The sequence below is a fragment of the Erythrolamprus reginae genome, chromosome 2, assembly GCF_031021105.1.
Source record: "Erythrolamprus reginae isolate rEryReg1 chromosome 2, rEryReg1.hap1, whole genome shotgun sequence".
Lineage (NCBI taxonomy): Eukaryota > Metazoa > Chordata > Lepidosauria > Squamata > Dipsadidae > Erythrolamprus > Erythrolamprus reginae.
The window spans coordinates 302,834,061-302,860,239 of NC_091951.1; the positions used below are offsets into that span (position 1 = coordinate 302,834,061).

At 38.1% G+C, this 26,179-nt stretch overlaps 1 protein-coding gene across 3 annotated transcripts in view; it reads left to right on the top strand.

The window, feature by feature from the left end:
- The window catches only part of CHD1 (chromodomain helicase DNA binding protein 1), a 74,337-nt gene that overhangs the window by 592 nt on the left and 47,566 nt on the right, over positions 1-26,179 (top strand). For 2 of the 3 annotated variants that reach the window (XM_070742981.1, XM_070742983.1), the window contains exons 2-7: positions 2,804-3,000; positions 13,091-13,292; positions 15,969-16,073; positions 22,340-22,407; positions 23,908-24,057; positions 25,831-26,099. In XM_070742981.1, the coding sequence (XP_070599082.1) occupies positions 2,948-3,000; positions 13,091-13,292; positions 15,969-16,073; positions 22,340-22,407; positions 23,908-24,057; positions 25,831-26,099 (847 nt within the window). In that variant the 5' untranslated portion in view covers positions 2,804-2,947. Of the gene's footprint in view, positions 1-40; positions 97-2,803; positions 3,001-13,090; positions 13,293-15,968; positions 16,074-22,339; positions 22,408-23,907; positions 24,058-25,830; positions 26,100-26,179 lie in introns of those variants that run through there. The other variant, XM_070742982.1, reaches the window with a different exon arrangement.

Below are 26,179 nucleotides of genomic sequence, written 5' to 3' on the forward strand. Positions count from 1 at the left end.
CTGAGAGCCGATTTGCGGCCTTCGGCCTGGAATGGGCGAAAGAGAGAGAGGAAGGACGGGGCCCAGTCGTGCTTTCGGGAGAAGGCCGGCCTTCAGGTGAGCATTCGGGGAAGTGCCTGCAGGGGGCCAGCCAGGGCTGGCCGGGAAAATTGTCACTTTTATTAGCCGTCCCCATTCCCTCGTCCGCCAGATGCGGCACCGCGGCCCTCGCTTTGTCCCTCCTTTTCTCCCACAGCGGCTCGGACGAAGCGACCACGCTGCTGCCCTGGCCTTTTGAGTCCGGCTTTTTTCATCTTCCCCCGCCATCTCCCTTTGTTTACCAGGCTGCGGAGAGAGAGAGGCGGTTGTGTGTGTGTGAGAGAGAGAGTCAAGAGAAGCTTTCGCAAGTGGGCGAGGGAAGGGCGGGCACACGGGCGGGCCGAGGCCGGATTCGAGAGGGAGGGAAGGAAAAAAATCCCGGTGACGGTAAAAAGAAAAGAAGGCGCCGTGTGCGGAGTCGTGAGAGACACTATCCAACGCCGCTACGGGGGAGAACGGAGGGAAGGGAGAAAGCCCATTTGTTTTGGCACCCACTAAATCCACGAGGCCCGCTCCTCATTGGCTGACAGGCTGGCGGTGAGGGTGTCTATGCGCTGCCTTCCTACTGCTCTAAACGGTGGCCCCGCCTTTTGCCTGGGTTTCCTAAAAAGAGAAGAGCGCGGGAGAGAGAGAGAGAGACAACCCCGCATGAAACTCAGCCGGGCTGATACGTGCCAATACATGGGCTTTGGGCTCTGGTAATTTTTCCTCGTTTTCCAACGATGTGCCCAGTCTCTCAGCTGTAGTTTGCGCATGAACTTTTATTTAAATCGGCCCTGACTCTAGTCTTAAAAACAGGCCAACGTTGTACTATGTAAATTGTCATGATATTTATAAACATTTTTTTTGTTATCCCAAAACTGTCTTTCATCTCATGTATTTATGGATTAAAAAGATAGGATAGAAACAGAGATTGACAGCAGAAAAAGACCTCATGGTCCATCTAGTCTGCCCTTATATTATTTCCTGTATCTAATCTTAGGATGGATATATGTTTATCCCAGGCATGTTTAAATTCAGTTGCTGTGGCTTTACCAACCACTCTGCTGGAAGTTTGTTCCAATCATCTACTACTCTTTCAGTAAAATAATGTTTTCTCATGTTGCTTCTGATCTTTCCCCCAACTAACTTCAGATTGTGTCCCCTTGTTCTTGTGTTCACTTTCCTATTAAAAGCACTTCCCTCCTGAACCTTATTTAACCCTTTAACATATTTAAATGTTTCAATCATGTGTCCCCCCCCATTTGCCTTCTGTCCTCCAGACTATACCAATTGAGTTCATTAAATCTTTCCTGATAAGTTTTGTTTCAATTTTATCAATATCTTTTTGTAGGTGAGGTCTCCAGAAGTGTACACAATGATCTTTTTTCCTTGTTCTATATTCAAGTGTCAATTTATAAAATAAATGAATACATACACATGCACACGTGTGTGTTTTTATGTATGCATATGTATATGTGCATGAGCACTCTGCAAAACCAGAGCTTCAAATGCTGAGACAATGGTGCCTGCACATGTCTGCCCAACATGTGGCAGAACATTTTGTGCCCCTTTAGGCTTAACTAGCCACCTGCGTACAGCCCACAACCCATTAGATGTCAAGGTCCTCTTCGAACACAATGGACAAACATCATGTATAAGGTGTACATGACTGTTCACAATACAATTCTATGTATGCAATTTTTGTAATGTTTTGACATACCAGCATGTATGTCCTCGTAAATTTATTTAGGATTACAGGTAGTCCTTGACTTGCGACCACAATTGAACCAAAATTTATTTTGCTAAGCGAGATGGTGGTTAAGTGAATTTGGCCTCATTTTATGACCTTTCTTGCCACAGTTTTAAGTGAATCACTGCAGTTAAGTTGGTAACACCGTTAAGTGAATCTGGATTCCCCATTGGCTTTGCTTGTCAGAAGGTCGCAAAAGGTGATTACATAACTCCTGGACACTGCACCTCTCATATATGTGAACTAGTTGCCAAGTGCCTGAATTTTAATCACATAATCATGGTTGTGTTGCAATGGTTGTAAGTGTGAAAAAAGGTCATATGTCACTTTTTTCAGTGCCACTGTAACTTTGAACATTCACTAAACAAATTGCTGTAAGTCGAAGTCTGCCTGTATAGTATTTTATTTAGTTTAGATAAATATATACATTCATATTAATATATATATTATAACTTTTGTAGAAACTTATGTAGGAAAAAAGAATACATTATTTTTCTTGTGTCGTAATTCTTTGAATCCAATCTAAATGTTAGATACTATAGAAGTGCTATAGAATTAGATTATCCAAAGCTAGTCTATCTCTGAACAGTATTAATAGTTTTGTGTGGTTTTGTAAAAATTACTGAGGTAATGGTTTTATATACAGCTTGTAATTGTAAGACACAGCGTATTTGTATAAGTCAACCTATGTTCATGATACAGTATTTGGGAATCCAGAAAATTGAGTTGAGCAAAATACAATTCTATTGTATAAACATGACTATTGACAGAGTGGGATTGCGTTACGTAAATTAATTAATTGATGGACTAAAATCCTATTTCTGAAAATTGTTAAACCATTGAACCTGTTTAGTCTTTTTATATAACTAATGTCATAGGATTTACAGAATAGGAATGACTGCATGTTCAGTTTGTTAAATAAATAGATAATGCTGCCAGAATATCTACAAAGTTGATTATATAAACATTTAAAATACTTCTTTTTTTTAAAAGGTAACTTATGCAAGAATCATGAACTGCTGAACACAGTGAAATATCTGAAGCACAAAGAAGAAAGCTTTCTAAAAAGACATTTTATATCCTAGTTACAGGCTGGGATAACTTTTATTTATATTTTTATCTTGGGGAAGATTTACAATGAATGGGCACAGTGATGAAGAAAGCACAAGGAACACTAGTGGAGAATCAAGGTATGTACTGGAATTCAGTTTGATATAATCTTAATATTTTTGTATAGCTTTGAACATTTGCATACTTTTGAGATTTCAAGCTTTATTGTTTTACTGCCGGTAAAACTATTTGAAATTACTAATACACACTCTGTTTACATCCCCGGTATACATATTATTTGTCCAAGTACAGTATATGCAAAATTATCTACACATCTGGTTGTGCAAAGCTAAATAATATGGAAGACATTTTTGGTCCTGCTATATAAAGCTGTATCTTTGTCATGTCCTTTGTTTCTGACTGTGTTCTGTTTCATAACATTTCCTTAGTGTATATGTTATAATCCTGATTAAGAATGGGAATAAATTGCATTTCACTCAAATATACAAGGAGAAAGCAATTGTTGAATGCTAAGAGAACTTTCAGTTATGTCCATGGACCTGGATACTAAATAAAAAAGAAATTTGAATTATCGTATTTTTTATATTTGTTAAACAGATAGCAAGTTCACAAATATATTGAAAATGCTATAGTGCATGTGTTACAAAAAACAATACACATTGAAGCTGTAATTCTGTATGCAGTTATGTAGGAATAAATCCTATTGAATTGAGAAGATTTACTGCTGAAAACGTTCTGTAGAATTGCTAAGAGACTATTTCAGGTAGTTCAACTTTTTCTACTGATTTTGTTACTTTTCAAAAATATATGCGAGAAAATGAGAACAAAGATTGTTTTAAGATATATCTTTACTAGCATAATACTTGCAATGTTTTCATAAGTACAGTTATAAATATGAAATGTTATGTAATAAGGGACAATTTATACATGTAGATTATTTGGTATCTGGCAAAAGTCAAATTTAAGCAATTGTTTTATACTCGCTAGTCTGGAGATAAATCCAGTTTTAACTCAATCATGCTTACATATGATCCAAAAATAAACATATTTGTTTTTAAATGTAACATATTAAACTATAGTTTTCAAGTGTGATTAAAAGCTAGGTGAATCTGTGAACGCAATAATTTGTAACTTACTCAACAACCAATCATTAAGGAATTCTTAACTTAATACAATGTACTGTATGAACCCAGTTGTTAGATTTATTACTTTATAAAGTGCATAAGATTCATTGTCCTAGATGCCTCAGATAATTTTACTGATCTTTGCACTAGCCAGTGATAGATTACTTTGAGCAGGGCTCTTAAAAGCTAGTGATAATCCATCTTTGTATTGGTTGTCCAGTTATTTGTATGGAATATAAAGTACAGTCGTACCTTGGTACTCATTGTTAATAGATTACAGGTGGAGGTGCGATGAGTACCAGTTTTTCCCATAAGGACTAATGTAGTGAGCCACAAGACAGCTGACACCAATAGGTTCTAGCTTGTGTGTTGAGTACCAATCAAACAATGAGTCCTGGACAAAATTTTCATGTAAAAATGCACTGAGTAACAAATTCAATAAGTTTCAAAGTTGTTGAGTACCAAGGTAACATACAATTGGAATTGTTGTTTGCATAAGTTACTTGTTAGTCATTTCAGTCATTCATAAATTTTGTGGCTATTAACTATGCATCTTGCACTCAAAAATTAACTAAATCACGGTATATGTTATATATTGTTTTTAAGAATTTGATAGTAAAAAGACATTTTTTTTTAAATTTGAAACACTTCCAAGAGCAATTGTGACTTGATCCTTAGCTATTCAGACATACAGAGCTATGTCATAATGTGGCAGGGAGGGTGTGAATGTTATCTAGGTTCCTTCTCCCTTCTTAGTCTTGCTTTTCTGGAGTCTTTAAGTGCCATATATCATGAAAGGTGACAGCAGATTGATCACCTATAACAATTAAGAGCATTCAGATTTATTATTGGAAATCATTTGATTGTCAATGTGAATTCTTATGGGGAGCAAGAAGAGCAATAAACTTGCTTAAATGAGGTTATAGGTAAAGAATACAGATGGTGCTAAATTTTTAATAAAATCAGTTAAAATAGCTGTCCTCAACACCACAGTCCAAGGCCTGATGCCGGGCTGCAGCCTATTGAGAACCAGGCCACAGAAGTGGTAGGCAAGCATGTTTACAGAGTTACATTTATGCAAAGTTACAAGTGTGTATGTGCCCAAAACTATCCCCCCTCCCTCCACTGCCATAATCAGTAGTCTGTAGAGTCAGAAAGGTTGGGGACTGCTGAGTTAAAGGATATGGTTTGCGCTATCCATATGACAAGATAATTCATAAACATGACTTACGTGCTATAGAATTCTGAATAGATCCTGTTTGTTGAAAATACAATAAATTCTTGATTTATCATACAATGGACTTTGTATAGAATGGATCAATTTTTAGGCTGATTAATGCCATTTGTATAATAATATTGTTACACAAATGATGTAAATATATTATTAATGTAATAGAACCATATTAATGAAAATTACTACTGAGGATCAATTTTCTAAATTTGCAAGCATTTGTGAATAATGGAATCTTCTTCCTCCAATTATATATTAAAAATAGGATTTATTGTTACAGAGTTTTAACTCTAGATTATCAAGAAATGACAATAAATTTCTGAAGTTTTAGTCAATATATCTTTAGTGTTTGTATATCTGTTAATGTACAGTATTTGCATATCTATTAAGTCTGGCTGTTTAATTGATTTGTCTCAGTTGCTTTGCTGGTTTAAACAGAAAAGGCAGAAAGTTGGTGGGAAATTGAATGAAGGCATTGCTTATGGCATCTGTGACTTCCCATCTGTCTGTTATTTCTTACCTGCTAGACCAGGGGTGTCCAACTGGCCGCCTGCGGGAGGATGTGTCACATGCTAGCCACGCCCACCCCAGCTCCCTGAATGTGGAAAACATTGCAAAACGTGATGTGGCGAGTTTGACACTTGTAGGGTAGAGAGAGCACTTTTGAAAATATCCCATTTCCATGAGGAAGATAGAAAAATGTTAGCAGAGAAGGGAATTTTCAGTTTCTTGGCATAATCATATTGTCCTTAGTCATCTTCATATAATTATTTATATTCCAATAAGAATGAATATAAATAATTCTTGACTTATCAGTTCATTTAGCATCTGTCCAAGTTACAATCACTGGAAAAAGTGATTTATGACTGTTTTGCACATTGCAGCATCCCTATGGTCTCGTGGTCAGAATTTAGAGACTTGGCAATTAACTTATGTTTTGAAGGTGTCCTACTCCTAAGATCATGCGACTTTCTGACAAACAAAATCAATGCGGAAGCCAGATTTATTTAACAGTATGTTACTAACTTAACAACTGGTTCCCTTAACAACTGTGGCAAGAAATGTTGTAAAATGGGGCAACATTCACTTAACTGTCTTGTTTAACAATGGAAATTTTGGCCTCCATTGTGGTCGTGATTGAGAGCTATCAGTAGGAAACCAAATTAAAGAAGGAGCTATAAGCAAAGTAAAACAAGAACTGAAAGAAAGAACAAGCAGGCACAAATACAGAGTTAGTTATTGCAAAATAACTGTGAAGAGCAATGTAAAATTAAGCTTGTCTATTGCTAATTTACATTTTAATGCATTTTTTTTCCAGAAATATGTCACTTTATCTCAGTACCCATGTATGAAATAAGAACAGGAAATGATCTGGTAAAATCTTTCCAAACTGAGTGAGGGTGAGGTTGAGGTACATAGATTTCAGCATTGGCCACAATGGCTAACACATTTTGAGAGATATCAAGCAGCATTTCTCAGCCTTGATAACTTTAGGATTACTATTCTGCCTGGGGAAATATGGAAGTTGAAATGCATATATCTGAAAAGTTGCTAACATTGAGAAATACTGCCTTAAAGGATACCCAATTTGGGGAAATTACAAATTGTATGTAATAATCTCTGAGCACTAGTATTTGATACAGATATTTACAATAATGCTAGTTGTCATTCTAGTGTTAATTCTGGCATACTAATTTTTATTTATTTATTTATTTATATATATACATGTTTTATATTTTATCATTTCATACAAAACTGCCATTCATACGTGTATTTAATGAGTTTCAGCAGAATTTTCATTCCAATAGAGTGGAAGTGCAGCCACAAAGAAGTACAGCCTTTAATTGATGTATCAGTGAGATAAATTACTGTTTTAGTTATTACTGAGTAAATATTGAAAAAGGTATACTTTCTTTTAAAGTATGATTAATACTATACATTTATCCTGGAATTAAGTTACTAATTAACATCCAGTTTGGTGTAGTGGTTAAATTGGCGGCCTAAAAACAAAGAGATAGCTAATTCTGTGTGTGTCTTCCTTTGACATGAAAACAGTTCATGTGTGTTTGTGTATCTGCATGTATGTGTGTATCTGTCCAAACCACCTTAAATAGTACAGTAGTTGTGGGGAAAATAGGCTGGAATATGTTTGCCACTATCATTTGACCATAAATAAATAAGTGCAATCAAAATCTAATAACTTAATTGTTTTAGAAACTTTTATATATTATATTGAGTAGTTCTTTCTGCCTCTACATTTTTTAGAATACAAATTATTAATAACATTTCTAGTTTTATATGTTTGTTAAAAATCTACTGTTTTCGCCTGAAGCTGACTAAATTGGTTGGAATTTGTTCACTATTTCTGCACTGAACAATTTATTTATTTTATTTATTTATTGGATTTGTATGGGAGTACAATCTTTATTAGCATGGTGTAGCGCTATTATCTTCAACCAGTATAATAATGTTATATATCAAAGATAAATTTAGGGCCATGATAATTAAATCAGATTACAGAGGTATAATGTGGCACATAAAAATCCTTAATTGTGGATTTTGTATTTAATGTGTATATTACATGTATAAATTCCGTAGTGAGGATTATTGGAAAATCAGTAAAAAATAAATTTAAAACAAATAACAGTAATTTATTAATCTTAATGGATTATTAATCTCAACATATGATATTTCCTTGAAGGTAACATATTGTCTCTGATGAGCTTGTTTAATATCCATGCTTGAGTTGGTCTGTTTTCTATTCTAAAAATTTCAACACTGATATTCTTAATTTTGTAGATCTTATTAAGTCCAGATCATTTTAATTTAGATCTGTTACATATTTTCACATACACAACTTCTTTCTCTTATTCATTTAGTTTATTCATTAATTTGTGCTTTTTATCAGATAGTTTTCAACCTATCAGATAGGTTGCAGTTTTCCAATCATTAAAATGTAGATCCTTGAGTATGGAACTCCTCTCTTGGCTTTAGTCAGTTAAGATTTTAAGTGTTTGGGGTAACATAAACAGTAGAGAAATCTTTCTTGTATCCATGCCAGACAGCATTTCTGCTAAGAACAATATTGGTCCAATTTTAGCATTTTGTTCAGTATCAGAAATGTAACCTAAGGAATGAATTTGAAATCATGATTTGTCTGACTGCTTAAGCGTGAAAAAATAATAATTACTGAAGAATAAAAAGATATTGAAACATTATGAATGCAAAATAGACTATTTAGTATTGTGTGGGTTAGGAAATGGACATAGAATAAAAAATAGTGATAGAATATAATCTGAGAATGAAATCAGTTCAAGAATATGCATTTTAGTACCACATGAAAAAGTACTAACATTAATCTCTTAACATAGTTAAAATGAAATCAATACTCAGAATGAAGAGGAAGAAAATATTTGGAACATAGTGAAATAATTATGTTATAGAATATACAATATACTTTGGTGTTATGTTAAATAAAAATAAGAAACTGGTACTTGAGGAATGATGGAATGAAATAAATTGTAGGTGAAGAGAAAAATGATTGATGGAAAAATGACAAAAGAAATTTTTTTTTGTGTGTGTGTGTGTGTGTGTGTATGAGTAAGTAGTCCTCAACTTAAGGGATGTTTCAGTTTTACAATGTTCTTGGAAAAAGAAGATGAAGTTGTCCTTGAGTTATAATTCAGGTTTGATGTCCACTAATCAGATGACTGCACCTGCAGTGTTTATATGGCTGTATCGCAATAATTTTGCAGAAAGATGGACATTACTTCCAGTTTTTCATAAAAACATGCCATGTCAAATAATGGGTTTGCTAAACTACTGCTGCAGAAGTCATAAAATGGGTCAGTTACGTGACCAAACTGATTTATGCCTATAATGGGCAGCCTCCATTACAGTCACATATTGAGGATACAGTGGTACATCTATTTAAGAACGCCTCTACTTAAGAACTTTTCTATATAAGAACTGGGCGTTCAAGATTTTTCTGCCTCTACTTAAGAACCATTTTCTACTTAAGAACCTGAAAAATCTGCCAGGAAATTTGAGAGCGGCACGAAGACCCAGCCATTCCCCCTTTAATCCCGGGCATCTGGGCTGCCAGAGGAGCCTTTTGGTGGCGCTTAAGGAGGCTTTGGCAGTCCAGAGCGAACGAAGCATTTTCCTTTCTCTGGGTGCTTGGATAAAGAATAAACCTCTGCCAGCGCCCAGAGAAAAAAACGCTCCCTTCACTCTGGGCAGCCGAGGAGTCACCACAACGAAGGAAAGACACTGGCTGCAAAGCAAGCGAGAGGAGAGGGGAACCGTTCAGCATGGGAAGGAAGATGCAGCAGCAGCAAGACTAAGGGAGGCAGCGTTGCGCCGGGTGTATTGGAGGCACGAGCTCCTCGCCACCTCAGAGTCCCTCTTTTTTTTTAAAGCCTTAAAATTTTGGATTTTTTTTTATTCCCCTCACCTCCTTCCTTCAGCAGCAACTCTCTTCTTCTTCTTCTTCTTCCTCCTCCTCCTCCCACCCAAATTTCGAGCTTTTATTTCTTTCCTAATGGGTTTGCACTCATTATTTGCTTTTACATTGAATCCTATGGGAAAAATTGCTTCTTCTTAAGAACGTTTCTACTGAAGAACCTGATCAGGGAACAAATTAAGTTCTTAAGTAGAGGTACCACTGTACTTGTAATCAAAGAGGGAATGATTAAATGAAAAGATAGAGAGAAAATGGGATAGAAATAATTTGGGGGGGGGGAAGGAATCAGAAGAAAGCTAGAAAAATTTGCATTTGTGAGAATGGAATTAGATGGGATAAAATGATTTTGAATTAAATTTCAGTGAGAAATGCTGGAAGGAGTATTTGAAAGATTTGTATAGGAATGATAGTGATATTCTATACTCAACACTGGAATTGATACAAATCTGATTATTGATGATATCATAGTTAAATGAAGAAATATTAAAACATAACTTCTGACTTACATAGCATTTTGCAGCTAGTTCAGGGTATGAAGGCTACATCTGTGCCTGATGTTGGGAAGAATTCCATTATTGTACTCTTTGTATTCTTTATACAAAGAAAAAAAACCAAGGGTACAATATAGCTTATTCTTAATTTAGGCATCTGTTTCATAAGTTTTGACTTGCCTGTATTTCTGGTTTGAATGCAAGCTTAAAATCTAATATGCTACAATGATATACTTTTTCATCTATTCTAAAATTTGAATTGGGCCACTACTAAATTCTCGTCCATTCAAATTTCTCAAAAATAGAGGTATTTTTGTAAAAAAAAAAACACATACTAATTTTCTACACTTTTATTTTGAATAAATTCAAATTTATTGATTGATTATTTTGAATGCTTTGCTAGGAACTCCATTTCAATCTTTGCAAATTATATTTCTTAACATTAAACATTTTTTATGGGAAGTAATCATTTTGGTAGCCATCACCTCTCTTAGGAGAATTTTGGAAATGGGGATTACACAGAAGAGTCTATAGTTAAATGTGTATGCAATGTTCATTACAAATATTAACTTTATGTTCAACTGGAACATAAAATTCCAGTTACAGTGACTGGAACAAATGTACTGATTCCAATGTTTATTCCAGTTCTTTGGAAGAAGAATGGCATAAGCATCACATAGGTATATGTGTGGTGCAGCAGGTAGAGTGCTGTACTGTAGGCTACTGAAGCTGACTGTAGATCTGAAGGTCAGCGGTTCAAATCTCATCACCGGCTCAAGGTTGACTCAGCCTTCCATACTTCCGAGGTGGGTAAAATGAGGACCCGGATTGTGGGGGCAATATGCTGGCTCTGTTAAAAAGTGCTATTGCTAACATGTTGTAAGTCGCCCTGAGTCTAAGGAGAAGGGCGGCATAAAAATTGAATGAATGAATGAATATTGATAAATCACTCAGAATAAATTAGATTTTTGGAATTTTTTTCTATAAACATATACTTTCAAGTGGGCTATATTAGGACATGAGATTTAGGTGGCAATGTTCTACATGGATTCAAGTATGCATAATTTTTTTGTCCTGAATCATGGTACATCAGCCAGGAACATATAATCTCTGTCTTTGATAGCAGAGTGGCTTTGGGCAGAATGACTATCTGGTCCTGTTTCTTCAATTATCATGTAAACTTAACATTTTTGTTTCTTCTAAAGCTCCCATTTTGAAAGATGTGTTCTTCATATCATAATCTCACTAGATTTCTTGTTTCCATGAATTTTGAATGCCATCTTCCACCAATAGGAAAACATATGTATATTTAAGATACATATCTTTAAGATATATTTTTGGTGATGGAAAGGAAGCATCCTTTCAGCTGAGCAGTTTCAGGAGTGAAAGGGCTGAAAGGGCTATAATGGTCTTATTTTTTGGCTATTGTTATTGTATACTTTGAAGTTACATGTGCCAAAAAGTTCAATAATAGTTTCCCATCATAGCTTGCCATTGTGGAAATGCATGAAGAAGTAAGGACTGATATCCCCATCTCCTTTTTTCTCTTTGTGAAACCTAACTTCTGAAACAATATTCAAATAATTCATAGAAATCAAATATAATTTACATTAAACTTTCCTAATTTTTCTAGAAATAACCTGAAGACAACTGTATTTTGTTAATAATAACATCAGTTAGAAATAAATGTAAATGTTGGTCATTTACATATAATTAAATGTACCTACTGTGATTGTTGGTTGTGTATTTAATTCTTTTTTCAATAACTTTAATCATTGTAATAATGTCGGATTTTAAGCTTTTGGAGACCACAACTTTCCATAAGCCTCACATTGTATACTTCTCCTATTCTAAATGTTTTAGATGTGGTTTCCAAATCACTGTATTTGCCATGGCAACTGGCACTCATAAAGACAGACGTCTAAAAAAGTTTAGAATTGTTAGTATTTTGGAGATCCTTGAAAATATCTGTCTTCACCCAGGCCTTCACAAAGATAGGCAAATACTGTTGTTTGATGGTGTTAAATGTATCATCACAGTTTATACTAAGCTGTTTCAAGTAAAGCTGTCTTTTTGTGGTCGACTAATGGTGCTTTTGTCAATGCTGATGGTGTTCAAATGAGGGTTTTTTGGGAACTGCACCCAAGGCAACTATTTCTATTGGTATTATCTTTGTTTTCTTTTGTCATAATAGTTCTATTTCTATTTGCAACTTTTTTGTACTTTGCGATTTTTTTAATATTGGAAAGACAGTAGTGCATTTTTGCAAAATAATGTTTTAGTTGCTGAGTTGTGAAAATTTCTTGGAATAGATTCGATCAAACTTGGCACATATCAGTACAGCTACTCAGTCAGGTGTTTTATTTATGTTTGTGTTACAAAGCTGCATATAAGAAATTGAAATATAAGGCAACTTATAAATAAGCTTCCCCAAATTACTGGCTTGCAAACCTCCCAATGATTATCATAAAAACAAGTTTCAAATGAAGGCTGGCAGAGGTTCACTATGCTTCCATGCTAATTGTAGAGGAAGAAAATTATTTGATGAGTAGCATGGTAACCAGATTATGGGAGGAAAAATTAAACCAGTGTTCCCTTTGCTGCTATTAATATTATTAAGTTCAGAATGAAGTGCTCAGTTGCTTAGCAACATAATGCCTGAAATCATTCAGTGCTGTGTCTTCTTCATTTTCTAGGAAACAACTATTCAAACACTCAATTTATTATTGGAATTGAGTGGAATGTTTGAATAGATTGATATAGATTTCCTGGAAGTCCCAGTCTGAGATATAACTCCCTTAAGATCTATCTGTTCTGTTTTAACTCTATTTGAGAAGCTTTAAAATTACAAATAAACATTTGTTTATTGCTTTCCTAATTCTAAACTTATAATTGCAGCCAATCAGATGATGATTCCGGGTCAGCATCTGGATCTGGATCTGGTTCAAGTTCTGGAAGCAGTAGCAATGGAAGTAGCAGCCGGTCAGGAAGCAGTGATTCAGATTCTGGTTCAGATTCTGGCAGTCAATCAGAATCAGAGTCTGACACATCCAAGGAAAAGAAAGTCCAAGCTAAACATCCAAAACTTGATGGAGCTGAGGTAAATGAATGAATGATTTATAATTGACACTATTTTAAATTGATACTGTATTAACTGAGCATGTGAAACAAAACTGAGAATGTAATAGTTACTTTGCTTTAAAATATACCGCAATGCTGGAAAAAATAATTGATAAAAGCATTGCACAGCATATATTTATGGCTGCCCATTTTAAGTACATAATTCTAAGGATAAACAGTATATATAAAAACAATATAACAACCCAGAATCAATTAAAATAATATAGTATGAGGAAGCAAAAAACTGAGATGTCCTGACCCTGTTTCATCTGGTGAAATGGGTATAAACCCTCAGAGATGGACAGTCCCACAAATAACCTGACTGTGCCAAATAGGCTTTTAAAAATAATAATCAGCAAATTGAATTATACCCAGAAGCATGCTGGAAGCAAATGCCGATCATACATTGGTGCTTTTACTGGCAAATTTTGCAGCTTCCAAGTGTTACTGCACTTGTGTTACTGCATTTTGCAGTAGTTGAAGCTTCTGGGTGCTCTTCAAAACAACCCTATGGTAAAATGCATTTCAGTAATGCAACCGTGAAGTGATTAAGGTGTGAATGTCAGTGAGCAGTCCAGTAAAGGGTGCAATATGTGTACCAAACAAATCTATACAAAACCTCTCTAGGAAGAACTGGGTGTCCAGAAAGACCCCTAGGTTGCATACCAATTCTGGGGGAATGTTACCTATCAAGTACAGTGGTACTTATACTTACGAACTTAATTCGTTCCGTGACCAGGGTCTTAAGTAGACATGTTTGTAAGAAGAAGCAATTTTTCCCATAGGAATCAATGTAAAAGCAAATAATACGTGCAATTGGGGAAACCACAGGGAGTGTGGAGGCCCTGTTTCGCCCAGGAGATTCCTAGAGAGGCCTCATGGAGGCTTCTCCCTGCCTTTTCTGGTTACAGTTTCGGAGGTTCAGGTTTTGGAAGTGGAAAATGGTTCTTAAGAAGAGGCAAAAAAATATTGAACACCCGGTGCTTATCTAGAAAAGTTCGTAAGTAGAGGCGCTTGTAGGTAGAGGTACCACTGTATTAAAGATGAAGAATCACCAGACCAGGGAGACCCAAGGTTTTTTTTAAATTCGGGTTGAACTTGAATGAACTTGTTCCCTTCCACTGCACACTCATAGCCTCAAACTACTAAGTAAGAAACTTGACAATGTCACTTGTGACAAAAATGAATATAAAGCTGAGGATTGTCATCACATTAATGATGTTTTTATGTAGATTTAAATAGGAACAGAGGGGACCCACAAAATAATCCATCTCAAGCCTTCTTGAGTTCACCCACAAGTACAGCTAATGCTTTCTTGATATTATAACTTTGCCTAAATCTCAAATGAAAATGGCCCAGGTCCGCTTCCTTTAGAATATCCATAATATATTATCTTCTGCTCAAATCTTCCTAAAAGAGAAGCTTAGAAATTGGACAAAAATTGTTCAATACAATTTGATCGAAAGATGGTTTTTAAACATCCTAATGAACCATTGCCTCAAAAGCAGGCAAAACCTGCCTCTCTCAAAGAAGCATTCACTAAACAAGAACGTCATAAATACATGCCATTGCCTGGCTGGTCTTTATGAACCTTGAGGGACATGAAGGACAAGAATCTTAACAGGTGATAGAGCTCATAGCTCCAAGGACCCTGTCTACTTCCTCAGGGCTAACTGGGTGAATCTCTTCCCAGATAAGCTGCCAAGACCATGCCTCAGAGTCTTCTTTAAAACCTTCCCATCTAATGCCAAATGGAAAAGGATCTGATTGTTTGATGCTTAAAATAGTTCTCAAAGTTACCTGCAAGTCTTCTCTAATCCCCCTTTCCCAAGGAGAGATTTGATCACTTGAAATACTGTTATAGCATAATAAATGTGTTGAATGAACCCTCTTTAATATTCTTTGTTACTGTACAAGTAAGACAGTTGCAAGTACGGCAGCTAAGGCAGCTACAAATGTTTCATTGCTGCATCTTGGTTGAAGCCAGATTGACATTGATCGTAGATAAATATATTTTTATAAGCATTCTTGTAGTTGCTGATTACCACTCTTATTTGTCTAAAAAAGGATAGTAATTTGAAAATGGCATCTTTCAAAGAAGTAGAAATAATTCTCTTCCATAAAAAGGTATTAACCACTCCCTTGAACCATTTGGTTAAACACACTTAGATTTATGTACTTAATATCCATAAATATTTATGTACTTAATATCCATAAATATTTTCCCAGTTCTGCAAATTGCAGTAATTTAAACTTTGATTATATAATGTCCCTTTAAATTCAGTATGTGGTCTCTAATTGTGGCACACAAATAACAACTAATTTGTGGGTCAACCTAAATTTTAGGATTAGCCCCAAAAGCAGCTCACTCGCTACTCAGAAAGCACTGTTTATTGAAGATAGTGGAGTAATGGGTCCTCCACGTGGTAAGCATGTTTGTCATTTATTATTTCTGGTAGGTTGTTTTCACTTTAGGAATTATGCTGCTGTCTACATTCTAGCTATTTGCCAATTTATTTCATTGTGTAATGTTCCTCAGTAAAGTAAGAAATAATCTAGACTCTTATTTAACCAGAAAATTCATTAAGTAATAATATTAGTAACTCTTGCCATTGTCTTACCATACTGTAATATTTTTATTTGTATCCTACTTCAGTTTTGGAAATCAAATCCAAGCATTCTTGCTGTACAGAGGTCTGCAATGCTCAGGAAACAGCAACAGCAGTCAAAAGCAGCATCCATAAATAGTGGATCAGAAGAGGTAAATAATTATGATTGAATTTAAATTCTCCGTACTGAAGGAGCGGGTCCAGCAGTCACATGGGTTGCTCATGTCCAATCCGGTGGAACTGAGCCTAGTATTAAAAAAGCTTGCCGGATCCGCCCCTTCCCCAGAATTCGCTCAGTTCGCATATCCTGCGGTTGTATTGTGATAGCTCGTTCAACTTTCTAACACCTTCCCTTCGATCTTTTCCTTCAAAAGTAGTAAGAATTGTTTTACCATTATTATTTACTTGCACTATAGCGCCAGCCGTTTGTGGCTCGGCTTTTTTCCTTTGGAGAAGTTGCGGTTTCGTTTTCCCCCGGCGGTTTTGCCGTGTATGATCCCCGCTGCCGCTTGTGGATTCCTTTAATCCTTTGGCCTGGAGGTCTTGGTGCAAGTATTGATTTATTGATTTATTGATTCATTATTGTATATTATTAAAGGGCTTAAGAAATACCTCCTGCGGAGTGAGACGTCTTGCTAGTCTCCTGGACTTAGTCGATCGCTTCCCCTTTAAGAAATATTACGGAGCGATTTTTCGGCGCGAAGGCCTTCGCGCCCTTTTTAAATTTAGGCCTCTCGTGTTGGCCTCCTGCCAGCCGCGTAGGCCTCAGTCCACCGCGTGGATCCCGGAGCGGGCCTTGGGACGCCCAGGCTTAATTCTCCACCGGCTAAGCCTCCAACCAGAGTGCCTTGGTTTACTTAATTATAAAGTTTAGGGAGGCTGGCCCCGCTGGATTTGGGGACACGAACTCTGGGTTTGCCCAGATTGCCCTCAAGTCTCAGCAGCTTCGAGGCCTCGAAGCAGGATCCATTCCTCTTGGGAAGTCCTTGAAATTCTTCTCCTTAATTATTCAGTTATTGGCTCAGCCTTGTCTTCTGTTAATTGTCAGACTATGGCTACTTTTCCCAAGAGAGGCACAACTAAAGGTCCCAGAGAGGCCAGGCCTACAGGCGATGAGATTACTAGTATCCCCCAGGCCTCTTCCTCCTCTTCTCCAGGGGCCCGCCCCTCGACCAAGGTCACCAGGGCCGAGAAGAGAAGGGACCTAGCCCTACAAAGAATCCATGACAAATCAGCAAAACGTTTGAAAGTACAGGCCCAAGTACTCAGTAGTCAAGACCCCCCAGAGGCTTCTAGTCTACCTCCTTCTGGGGTCCCTGTGTTATCTCTGGATGAGCCTAACCTAGACAGACCCCAACCTAACCTATGGGGCATAGGTCCAGAGGAACCAGATATTATTGAAGATTCCCCCCAGCCAGGATCCTCCCAGGCCTTTAGGGATTCTTCTGCCATTCCTGCTGATATTTCTAGTTTACCTCCTGAGTTCCAATCTATTTTTGCTGTGTTGTCCAAGGCCATTGATGCCAAACTCTCCACCATCAATGAGCTTCCCTTACCTCCTCCTCCTCCTCGTCCCTCCCGCCCCTTGGGTTCTTCCCCAGCGGTTAGAGCTCCTATTCAGGATGATTCAGATTCCTCTCAGGACGAATATGAGGATATGGAGGATGATGAGGATCCCTTTCAAGGCCTCTCAGATGATGAGGCATCCCAAATAAAGGTTCCTTCTCCAATTACTATTTTTCCTTCTCAATTGTTCAAATCTCTCCTCCTCAAAGCTAGAATTTCTACGGGATTAGCGGCCCAGGAGAAACAAGCCTCCACTTCCACTGATCCCCCGGAGGAGAATTTACCTTACTTCACAGAGGAACAGGAGGATAACGAGGTAATTCCTATGCCTAAATTGTTTAAAGATGCTTTACTCAAACAGTGGGATTTCCCAGCCTCTGGCCTTAATCCCTCCACCAAGGACAGAAAGTTGTACAAACTTTCCTCTTCTTATGAAGAGCTTCTATCTTTTCCCAAACCGGATGAACCTGTCAAGATCCTTCACTCGGCAGCGGCTGTGCCAGGTGAAGCGGAGGAAGTCCTCCGCCCAGAGGACAAGCGGATTGAACAAATGCTCAAAAGAGGATTCACCGCAGATTCCTGGGCCATTAAAAGTTCTGCAGCAGCTTCCTTTTTCTCCAGAGCCATGCTTCTGTGGCTTCGTCAACTTCAACAGCATATTCCTCCCGATGACTTGAGAGGTCAACAAGACTTCAACAAGGTCTTTGCAGCTGCCCAGTACGTGGCTGATGCCACCTTGCAATCTACTAGATTTTCTGCTAAGTCTATTGCAGCTTCTACAACGGCAAGAAGACTCCTATGGATTCGCCCTTGGCAAGCGGGAGTACGCCAGAAGTGGCAGTTATCCCAGGGACCCTTAAAGCGCGACCTTCTTTTCGGTGATCTTCTGGATCCACTCCTCACGGAAACCACGGACAAGAAGAAGGTTTTGGGTCCAACCACTAAAAAGGCTACCAAAACGCAGTCCTTTCGTCGCCCAGGGCGCCAGCAAGATCAAGCGGCTTCCTATCAGAGATCTCCAGGTCAGTATTCCCCCCGCTTTCGTTCCCAAGGTAGGAACTCCAGGGGCAGAGGTTTTCGCTTCCAAAGGGAAGCGTCCTCTAACAGGGCTTCAAAAAAACCTAGATGGTAATCTTTCCTCAATTCCCATAGGGGGTCGCCTAGCCCATTTCGCCTCTAATTGGCGTCTCACCTCCAAGGACCCCTGGGTCATTGACACTGTTCAAACAGGCCTTCTTTTAGAATTTATTTCTCCTCCCCCGAAACGTTTTATTTCCTGCCCTTCTCCCAGGTCCTCCTCAGATTGTAACCGTATGGAGGAGGCCATTTCTCATTTATTGTCCATCAGAGCCATTCAACCGGTTCCTTCCGGTCAGAAGGGCCTAGGTTTTTACTCCATCCTATTTATGGTTCCAAAGTCCTCCGGAGGTTGGAGAGCTATTTTGGATTTAAAGAAGCTAAACCTATTCATCAAATATAGGAAGTTTAAGATGCACTCCTTATCTTCTATTTTGGCCGCCATCCACACGGGAGATTTCATGGTCTCCTTAGACCTCACTGAGGCCTACCTCCACATTCCTATAGCCAAATGCCACAGAAAATTTTTACGTTTTTCCTTTCAAGGCAGGCATTTCCAGTATAGGGCGATGCCATTTGGCCTTTCCTCGGCCCCTCGGGTCTTTACAAAGCTCTTGGGGTCCCTGGCGGCCTATATCCGGGCGTCTCCCATCCACATTTTATGTTATCTTGATGATATTTTGATTCATGGGAACTCCCTAGAGAAAGTGAAAACAGACCTTTCTGTCACCATGTCAGTCCTTCAGGACCATGGATTTTCCATCAACTTTGATAAAAGTCACCTCCAACCTTCCACATCCATCTTACACCTGGGATCCATTATTAATTCAGAATCCTCCCAGGTTTTTCTCTCTCCCGAGAGAAAACTCAGTATAGGGGAGTTAATTTCTAACATTTTATCTAATTCTTCAGTATCCATAGTAACTCTGTCATCCCTTTTGGGGAAGATGGTGTCATGCATAGGCATCATTCCCTGGGCTCGCCTTCATGCTAGGGAACTCCAGTGGCTCCTATTACCCTTTCAGAGATCGGGACACAGCAACTCAAATCGTCGCATTGTCATCCCACCAAGTGTTCGCAGATCCTTCAAGTGGTGGAAGTCTCCGGCCATGGACAAAGGATCCCCGTTCAGGTGCCCGGATCAATTTGTCATCACCACAGATGCCAGTCTATCGGGATGGGGCGCCCACGCCCAGGGGATGATAGCCCAGGGCACGTGGTCCCCGGAGGAAGCTTCCAGGCCAATCAATTGGCTAGAGTTAAGAGCCGTTTCCCTGGCTCTGAAGCATTTCTCTCCTCGCATTCCCAACCGGCACGTTCTCATTCTCACCGACAACATTGCCACAAAAAGCCATATCTGCAGACAGGGGGGCACGAGATCCAAGGCCCTCATGAGGGAGGCCCTCAAGTTAGGCCTTTGGGCGGAAAAACATCTTCGGTCGCTCCTAGCCGACCACATCTCGGGGAGCCTCAACGTCCAGGCGGATTGGCTATCTCGAGCAACGATAGACCCAGGAGAGTGGAACCTCCATCAAGACCTGTTCCATCAAATCAGCCTCAGATTCGGCCTACCAATCCTGGATCTCTTCGCGACCAATGCGAACGCCCAACTCCCTCGCTTCTTTTCCAGATTTCCATCCCCGGGAGCGGAAGCAATCAATGCCCTCCGGAGTCCATGGCCTCCAGGCCTACTCTACGCATTTCCTCCAATTCCAATTCTCCCGGACGTGATTCACAAGGTCCTCACCGAGAGGGCCCGAGTAATCTTAATCGCCCCTCATTGGCCCCGCCGGCCCTGGTTCGCGGATCTCCAACAGCTGTCCGTCCAGGACCCTTGGCGACTCCCCGTTTCGGGGGATATGCTGCGGCAGGGGGCCTCATTCCATCCAGACCCGGAGTGGTTCCACCTCACCGCCTGGCTGTTATCAGGAGAGACCTAGAACTGCGTGGTCATGACCCCGAGTCAGTGGAGGTCATTTTAAAGGCCAGAAGGGGTTCGACCAATCGAATCTACGACCACACGTGGTCCAAGTTTCACCAGTGGTGTCTACAGGAAGGTCTCTCTCCTCTGTGCATCCCCATACACAGAATCATTTCCTTCCTTATGCAAGGCTTCCATAAAGGACTTTCCACCAGCACCCTCCGGCGTCATCTGGCAGCCATTTCATCTGTCCTAGGGGGTCCCCGCAGACAGCCTCTCCGATCCTTCCCTGAAGTTCAGGAATTCCTCAAGGGCATAGCCAACCTCAGACCTTCCAAGGTCCACAGGTATCCATCCTGGGATTTGCCACGGGTTCTCCATTCCCTCACGCAGGCACCATACGAACCCCTTAAATCGGCGTCCCTCAGGTACCTATCCTTTAAGGTAGCATTCCTGGTGGCTATTACCTCTGCACGACGCATTTCGGAGTTGGCTGCCCTCTCAATCAGGCAGGACCTTTGTCAATTTCATCAGGACAAGGTAGTCTTGCGACTGGACCCCACCTTCTTACCCAAGGTCAGTTCCATGTTCCACAGAACTCAGGATATTGTCCTACCATCCTTCTGCCTCTAACGAGACCATCCCTTGGCAATTAGATGGCACACCCTGGATCTTATTAGAGCGCTGAGAATCTATATCCAACGCACTGGACCCTTTCGGAGGTCAGAAGCACTGTTTATAGCCTATCACCCCAGAGTCATGGGTGCCAGAGTGTCTTCAACAGTAATAGGCCGTTGGATCAGAGGGACTATATCTAAGGCCTATGAATCGGCCTCCCTCTCAGTCCCAAGGAACATCACAGCGCATTCCACCAGGAGCGCAGCCACCTCGGCCGCTTGGGCGACTCAAGCCCCGTTGGAGGAGGTCGGCAAAGCAGCCACTTGGGCCTCGCCAAATTCCTTCATCAGGCACTACAAGATTGATGCTTACGCTTCAGCGGACGCTGCCTTCGGCAGAAGGGTACTCCAATCCGTTATCTCACACGATAGCAATTTAACCCCTCCCTAGGGACCATCTATTGGGTATGTCCCATGTGACTGCTGGACCCGCTCCTTCAGTACGGAGAATAGGCGTTGATTGCTTACCTGAACGCCTCTTCTCGTACGGTGAGCGGGTACAGCAGTCACTTCCCGCCCTTGTATGTGTCTTCTTTACCTTCTATAATCCTTTTTCCTCTAACAATAAGAGTTGAACACTACAGAGCTTCACAGCTGAGCCTAGTCTATGGATTCGCGAATTCTGGGGAAGGGGCGGATCCGGCAAGCTTTTTTAATACTAGGCTCAGTTCCACCGGATTGGACATGAGCAACCCATGTGACTGCTGTACCCGCTCACCGTACGAGAAGAGGCGTTCAGGTAAGCAATCAACGCCTATTTTAATAAATTAAAGAAAAAAATGGAATGATTCTCATCAAAGAAAAGTTAGCTTCTAGTCATAAATCTAGTCAGACATGACTAGAATCTGTTTAGATAATAATTGTTTCCTTAGGTTAGAATGGCATTGCATCTTTAAAATTGCTTACCAAATTATTGCTTCATGATTGTGATTAATATACTTTAATCACTGTATAAAAAAAGAGTTAAAGTCATTGACAGCACAATTTTTAGGGGCTTTGATCCAGTTGTCTTTTAATGGATTTTTGTAGTTGGTTTTCTTAATTTCTGATTGCAGCCTATAGTTTCTTGGTAGTTGAAGAACTATATATAAAATTATCAGGCAGAATATACATTTAATGAATTATTATTAAATTAATAAGGTGATAATAAAGTTCATGTGTATTTCTTACTGTTTAGGAATCATCAAGTAGTGAGGATTCTGGAGATGATTCATCCAATGAAATCAAGAGAAAAAAACATAAAGAGTAAGATTTTTTTTTTAAAAAAATGCTTCATAAAAGTTACTTAATTTACTTCATGCCTATTAGTGCAAGTTTATTTTCAGAGATATTTTGTTTCTTATCCAAGGATTAATATTCTTCATTAGTGTTTTATCTTATATAATCATGTCAGGATTTGTATGGAATCAATCGAGAGAGGTTCAGGCAACTATATCAGAACAATGTTTATTTTCCTTTTCAATAAGTTAGATCAGCATTTTAAATCAAGGAAGTATAGATTTTTCTTACTGTCATAATTTAAGAAATGTTGAGAAATACTTGATGCATAGTGCAATAAGGGGAAACTCTGCTTCTCTCAGTTTGAAAACATAGGAGGAAACTGTTATAATCGGCTTTAGTTTGAAGGCCCTTAGTATAAGAAATACATTTTAAATTATACCAAAACTTCTTTATTTATTAGATGCAATAGTTGAATAGAAATAGTAGAAACCATTATAAATGCAGGAATGAACCACTGCTTGAGGTTCAAATTCAGGACAAATGCTGACCTTAGTGATGCTTGTTGGAGATAGAAAAAAATATTGTAGTTAATATCCTGTACGTACGTACGCACGTATGTATGTATCTATGTATCTATTGATTGATTGATTGATTGGTTTGATTGATTGATTTGATTTGTATGTCGGCCCTCTCCGTAGACTTGGGGCGGCTAACAACAATAATAAAACAGCATATGACAAATCTAATATTTTAAATAACTAAAAACCCTTATTAAAAAACCAAACATACACACAAACGTACCATGCATAAATTGTATAGGCCTGGGGGGAAATGAATATCTCAATTCCCCCATGCATGATGACAGAGGTAGTTTTAAGGAGCTTACGAAAGGCTCCTTAAAATCATTAATATGGAGAAGAATTATAGAAGAATATAGCTATTTTGTTAAGCAACCTGTCTTTTTTTGATATTATTTTTTAAACAATTTCTGTATTTTTTCTCTTTAAGGTAGGGCAAAGAGCTTGCAAAGAAATCTTTTCTATTATTTTTCTATTTTTTTCTATTTTTTTACTTTCCCCCCATCCACACACCATAATCTCAAAAGTATAAATTAACAACCTCTCAACAGTATGTATTATGTAAATGCTATTTTTCCTCAGACTTAACATTGTTAATGTGGCAGTTATCAACGTAAGGAATTCATTAATGCTTAATGTTAATGATTTTAAGTTATTTATGATTAAATATTGTCATGTGAAAATTTGGAAAGTTATATAAAGCTGAAATACCCACAAAACTATTTGTCTTACTAAATACAGAAGCAATATTTTGATATTTAAAACTTTTTGCATACTTTTCCTGTACATACTTTATAATAAATTGTTTTCCAGGTTCACTATTGCTCCAAAATATAGTGGATAGTATTCTTTTTGTGAAACACAATACTGATACATTTTTATTAAATTTTGAACAGAATGAGAATATATAGTTAAAATATTTTTTCTGTAATTTTAACCTGAATAGTGAAGATTGGCAAATGTCTGGATCAGGATCTATTTCGGCAACAGCTTCAGATTCTGATATAGGAGAAAGCAGAGAAAAAAGTACTTGTGAAGAGAGTGAATCTGATTATGAGCCAAAAAATAAAGTCAAAAGCAGGAAGCCTCCAAGCAGGTAGGTAATACTATGTTAGAAAATAAAAGTTAATATGCAAATATTTCCTTTAAAGAAACTTTTGTGATACAAATTTGATAAATTGCCAACTAAATGGTTATTCAGTAAATTATCTCTCTGTGTGCTAGGAAGCTGGATTTTGAAAAGAAACAATTTATGTCCTTAGATGAGCAAAGCTGTAATATCAAATGAATATCTTAGTTTTCAGAAGAACCAAAGTACAATTTTGGGTTGATAACAACTTGAACAGAACATGTCGGGCAGTAGGAAAAGCAAGTAGGATGCTTGGCTACATAGCTAGAGGTATAACAAGCAGGAAGAGGGAGATTGTGATCCCCTTATATAGAGCGCTGGTGAGACCACATTTGGAATACTGTGTTCAGTTCTGGAGACCTCACCTACAAAAAGATATTGACAAAATTGAACGGGTCCAAAGATAGGCTACAAGAATAGTGGAAGGTCTTAAGCATAAAACGTATCAGGAAAGACTTAATGAACTCAATCTGTATAGTCTGGAGGACAGAAGGAAAAGGGGGGACATGATCGAAACATTTAAATATGTTAAAGGGATAAATAAGGTTCAGGAGGGAAGTGTTTTTAATAGGAAAGTGAACACAAGAACAAGGGGACACAATCTGAAGTTAGTTGGGGGAAAGATCAAAAGCAACATGAGGAAATATTATTTCACTGAAAGAGTAGTAGATCCTTGGAACAAACTTCCAGCAGACGTGGTTGGTAAATCCACAGTAACTGAATTTAAACATGCCTGGGATAAACATATATCCATCCTAAGATAAAACACAGGAAATAGTATAAGGGCAGACTAGATGGACCATGAGGTCTTTTTCTGCCGTCATTCTTCTATGTTTCTATGTGCTCTAGTAGAAATGAGTATATGTTGCCACAGGTCTCCACTGAGTTTGATATCAACTGCATTAGGCAAATTGCCAACTAGTTACCTCAAATTAATTTATTATTAGATTTGTATGCCTCCCCTCTCCGTGGACTCGGATGAATATCTTAGAGATTTTATGGATAGTTTAATCTGTGTTAGAGGGAATTAACTTTTGTGCTCATTGATAAATCAGAAGACTATGAACTGTTACTTCATCCTATTCATCTGTCATAAAAAGGAGGCATAAGTCTCCTTATGTTCCCTTAGTTTTCAAAACCTATGAATCCAGGCTTTTGCTTAATAAACCTTTAGGCATGCAATTCAGTTGCTACCACTGAGTAGCGATCCAAATTGTTTACACTGGTATATGACATTTTCTTAATTGAATTTGCTTTTGGATATACAGTAGTGCATTTTTTAATAAGTCAGGATAATGTTTTTGATTCTAAATGATAGTTGATATATTAATCTAACATTTCAGGGAGCACATGGATATCATAGTTGAGAATCCAGATGCTTTTTTTTCATAATAAATGCTATAGAGAAATTCAGTATTTGGATCAGTTTGATAGGTAGGTTGGCGGTTACTAAGCATTCAGACTACATTCTTCATTTATTTCAATAGTCTACTATGTCCTGTTCCATATGTAAAAGAATGGGCTGAAATTATTGTGCAACAAGAAGAAAAAATGAGTAGATATCAGAGTAGTAAAGTTGCTTTGCTTTAATACTTTACAGTTTTAAATCTTTTATTCAAGAAATTTACGAAAAATCTGTATAGCCCACAGTTATTCTAAGAATACTCATCAGTCATTTTTTTCAGCCATTGACTCAGTAATGTTTTAAAAGACTTATTTTTCTATTATTTATTATTTAAGAATAAAACAAAAAAGTGGAAAGAAAACTGCAGTGCAGAAAAAAAGACAACTTGACTCATCATCATCATCATCAGATGATGATGATGATTATGATAAAAGAGGTTCTCGCCGCCAGGCAACAGTAAATGTTAGTTATAAAGAAGCTGAAGAAGCAAAGACTGATTCAGATGATCTCCTAGAAGTCTGTGGAGAGGATGTTCCACAGCCTGAAGAAGATGAATTTGAAACAATTGAAAAATTTATGGATAGTCGCGTTGGACGAAAAGGAGGTAATCTTTAATTTACATTAGAAAAATATATTCATAATTGTTATAGTTTTGGTTTGCTTTTATTGCAGAGTACATTGAAG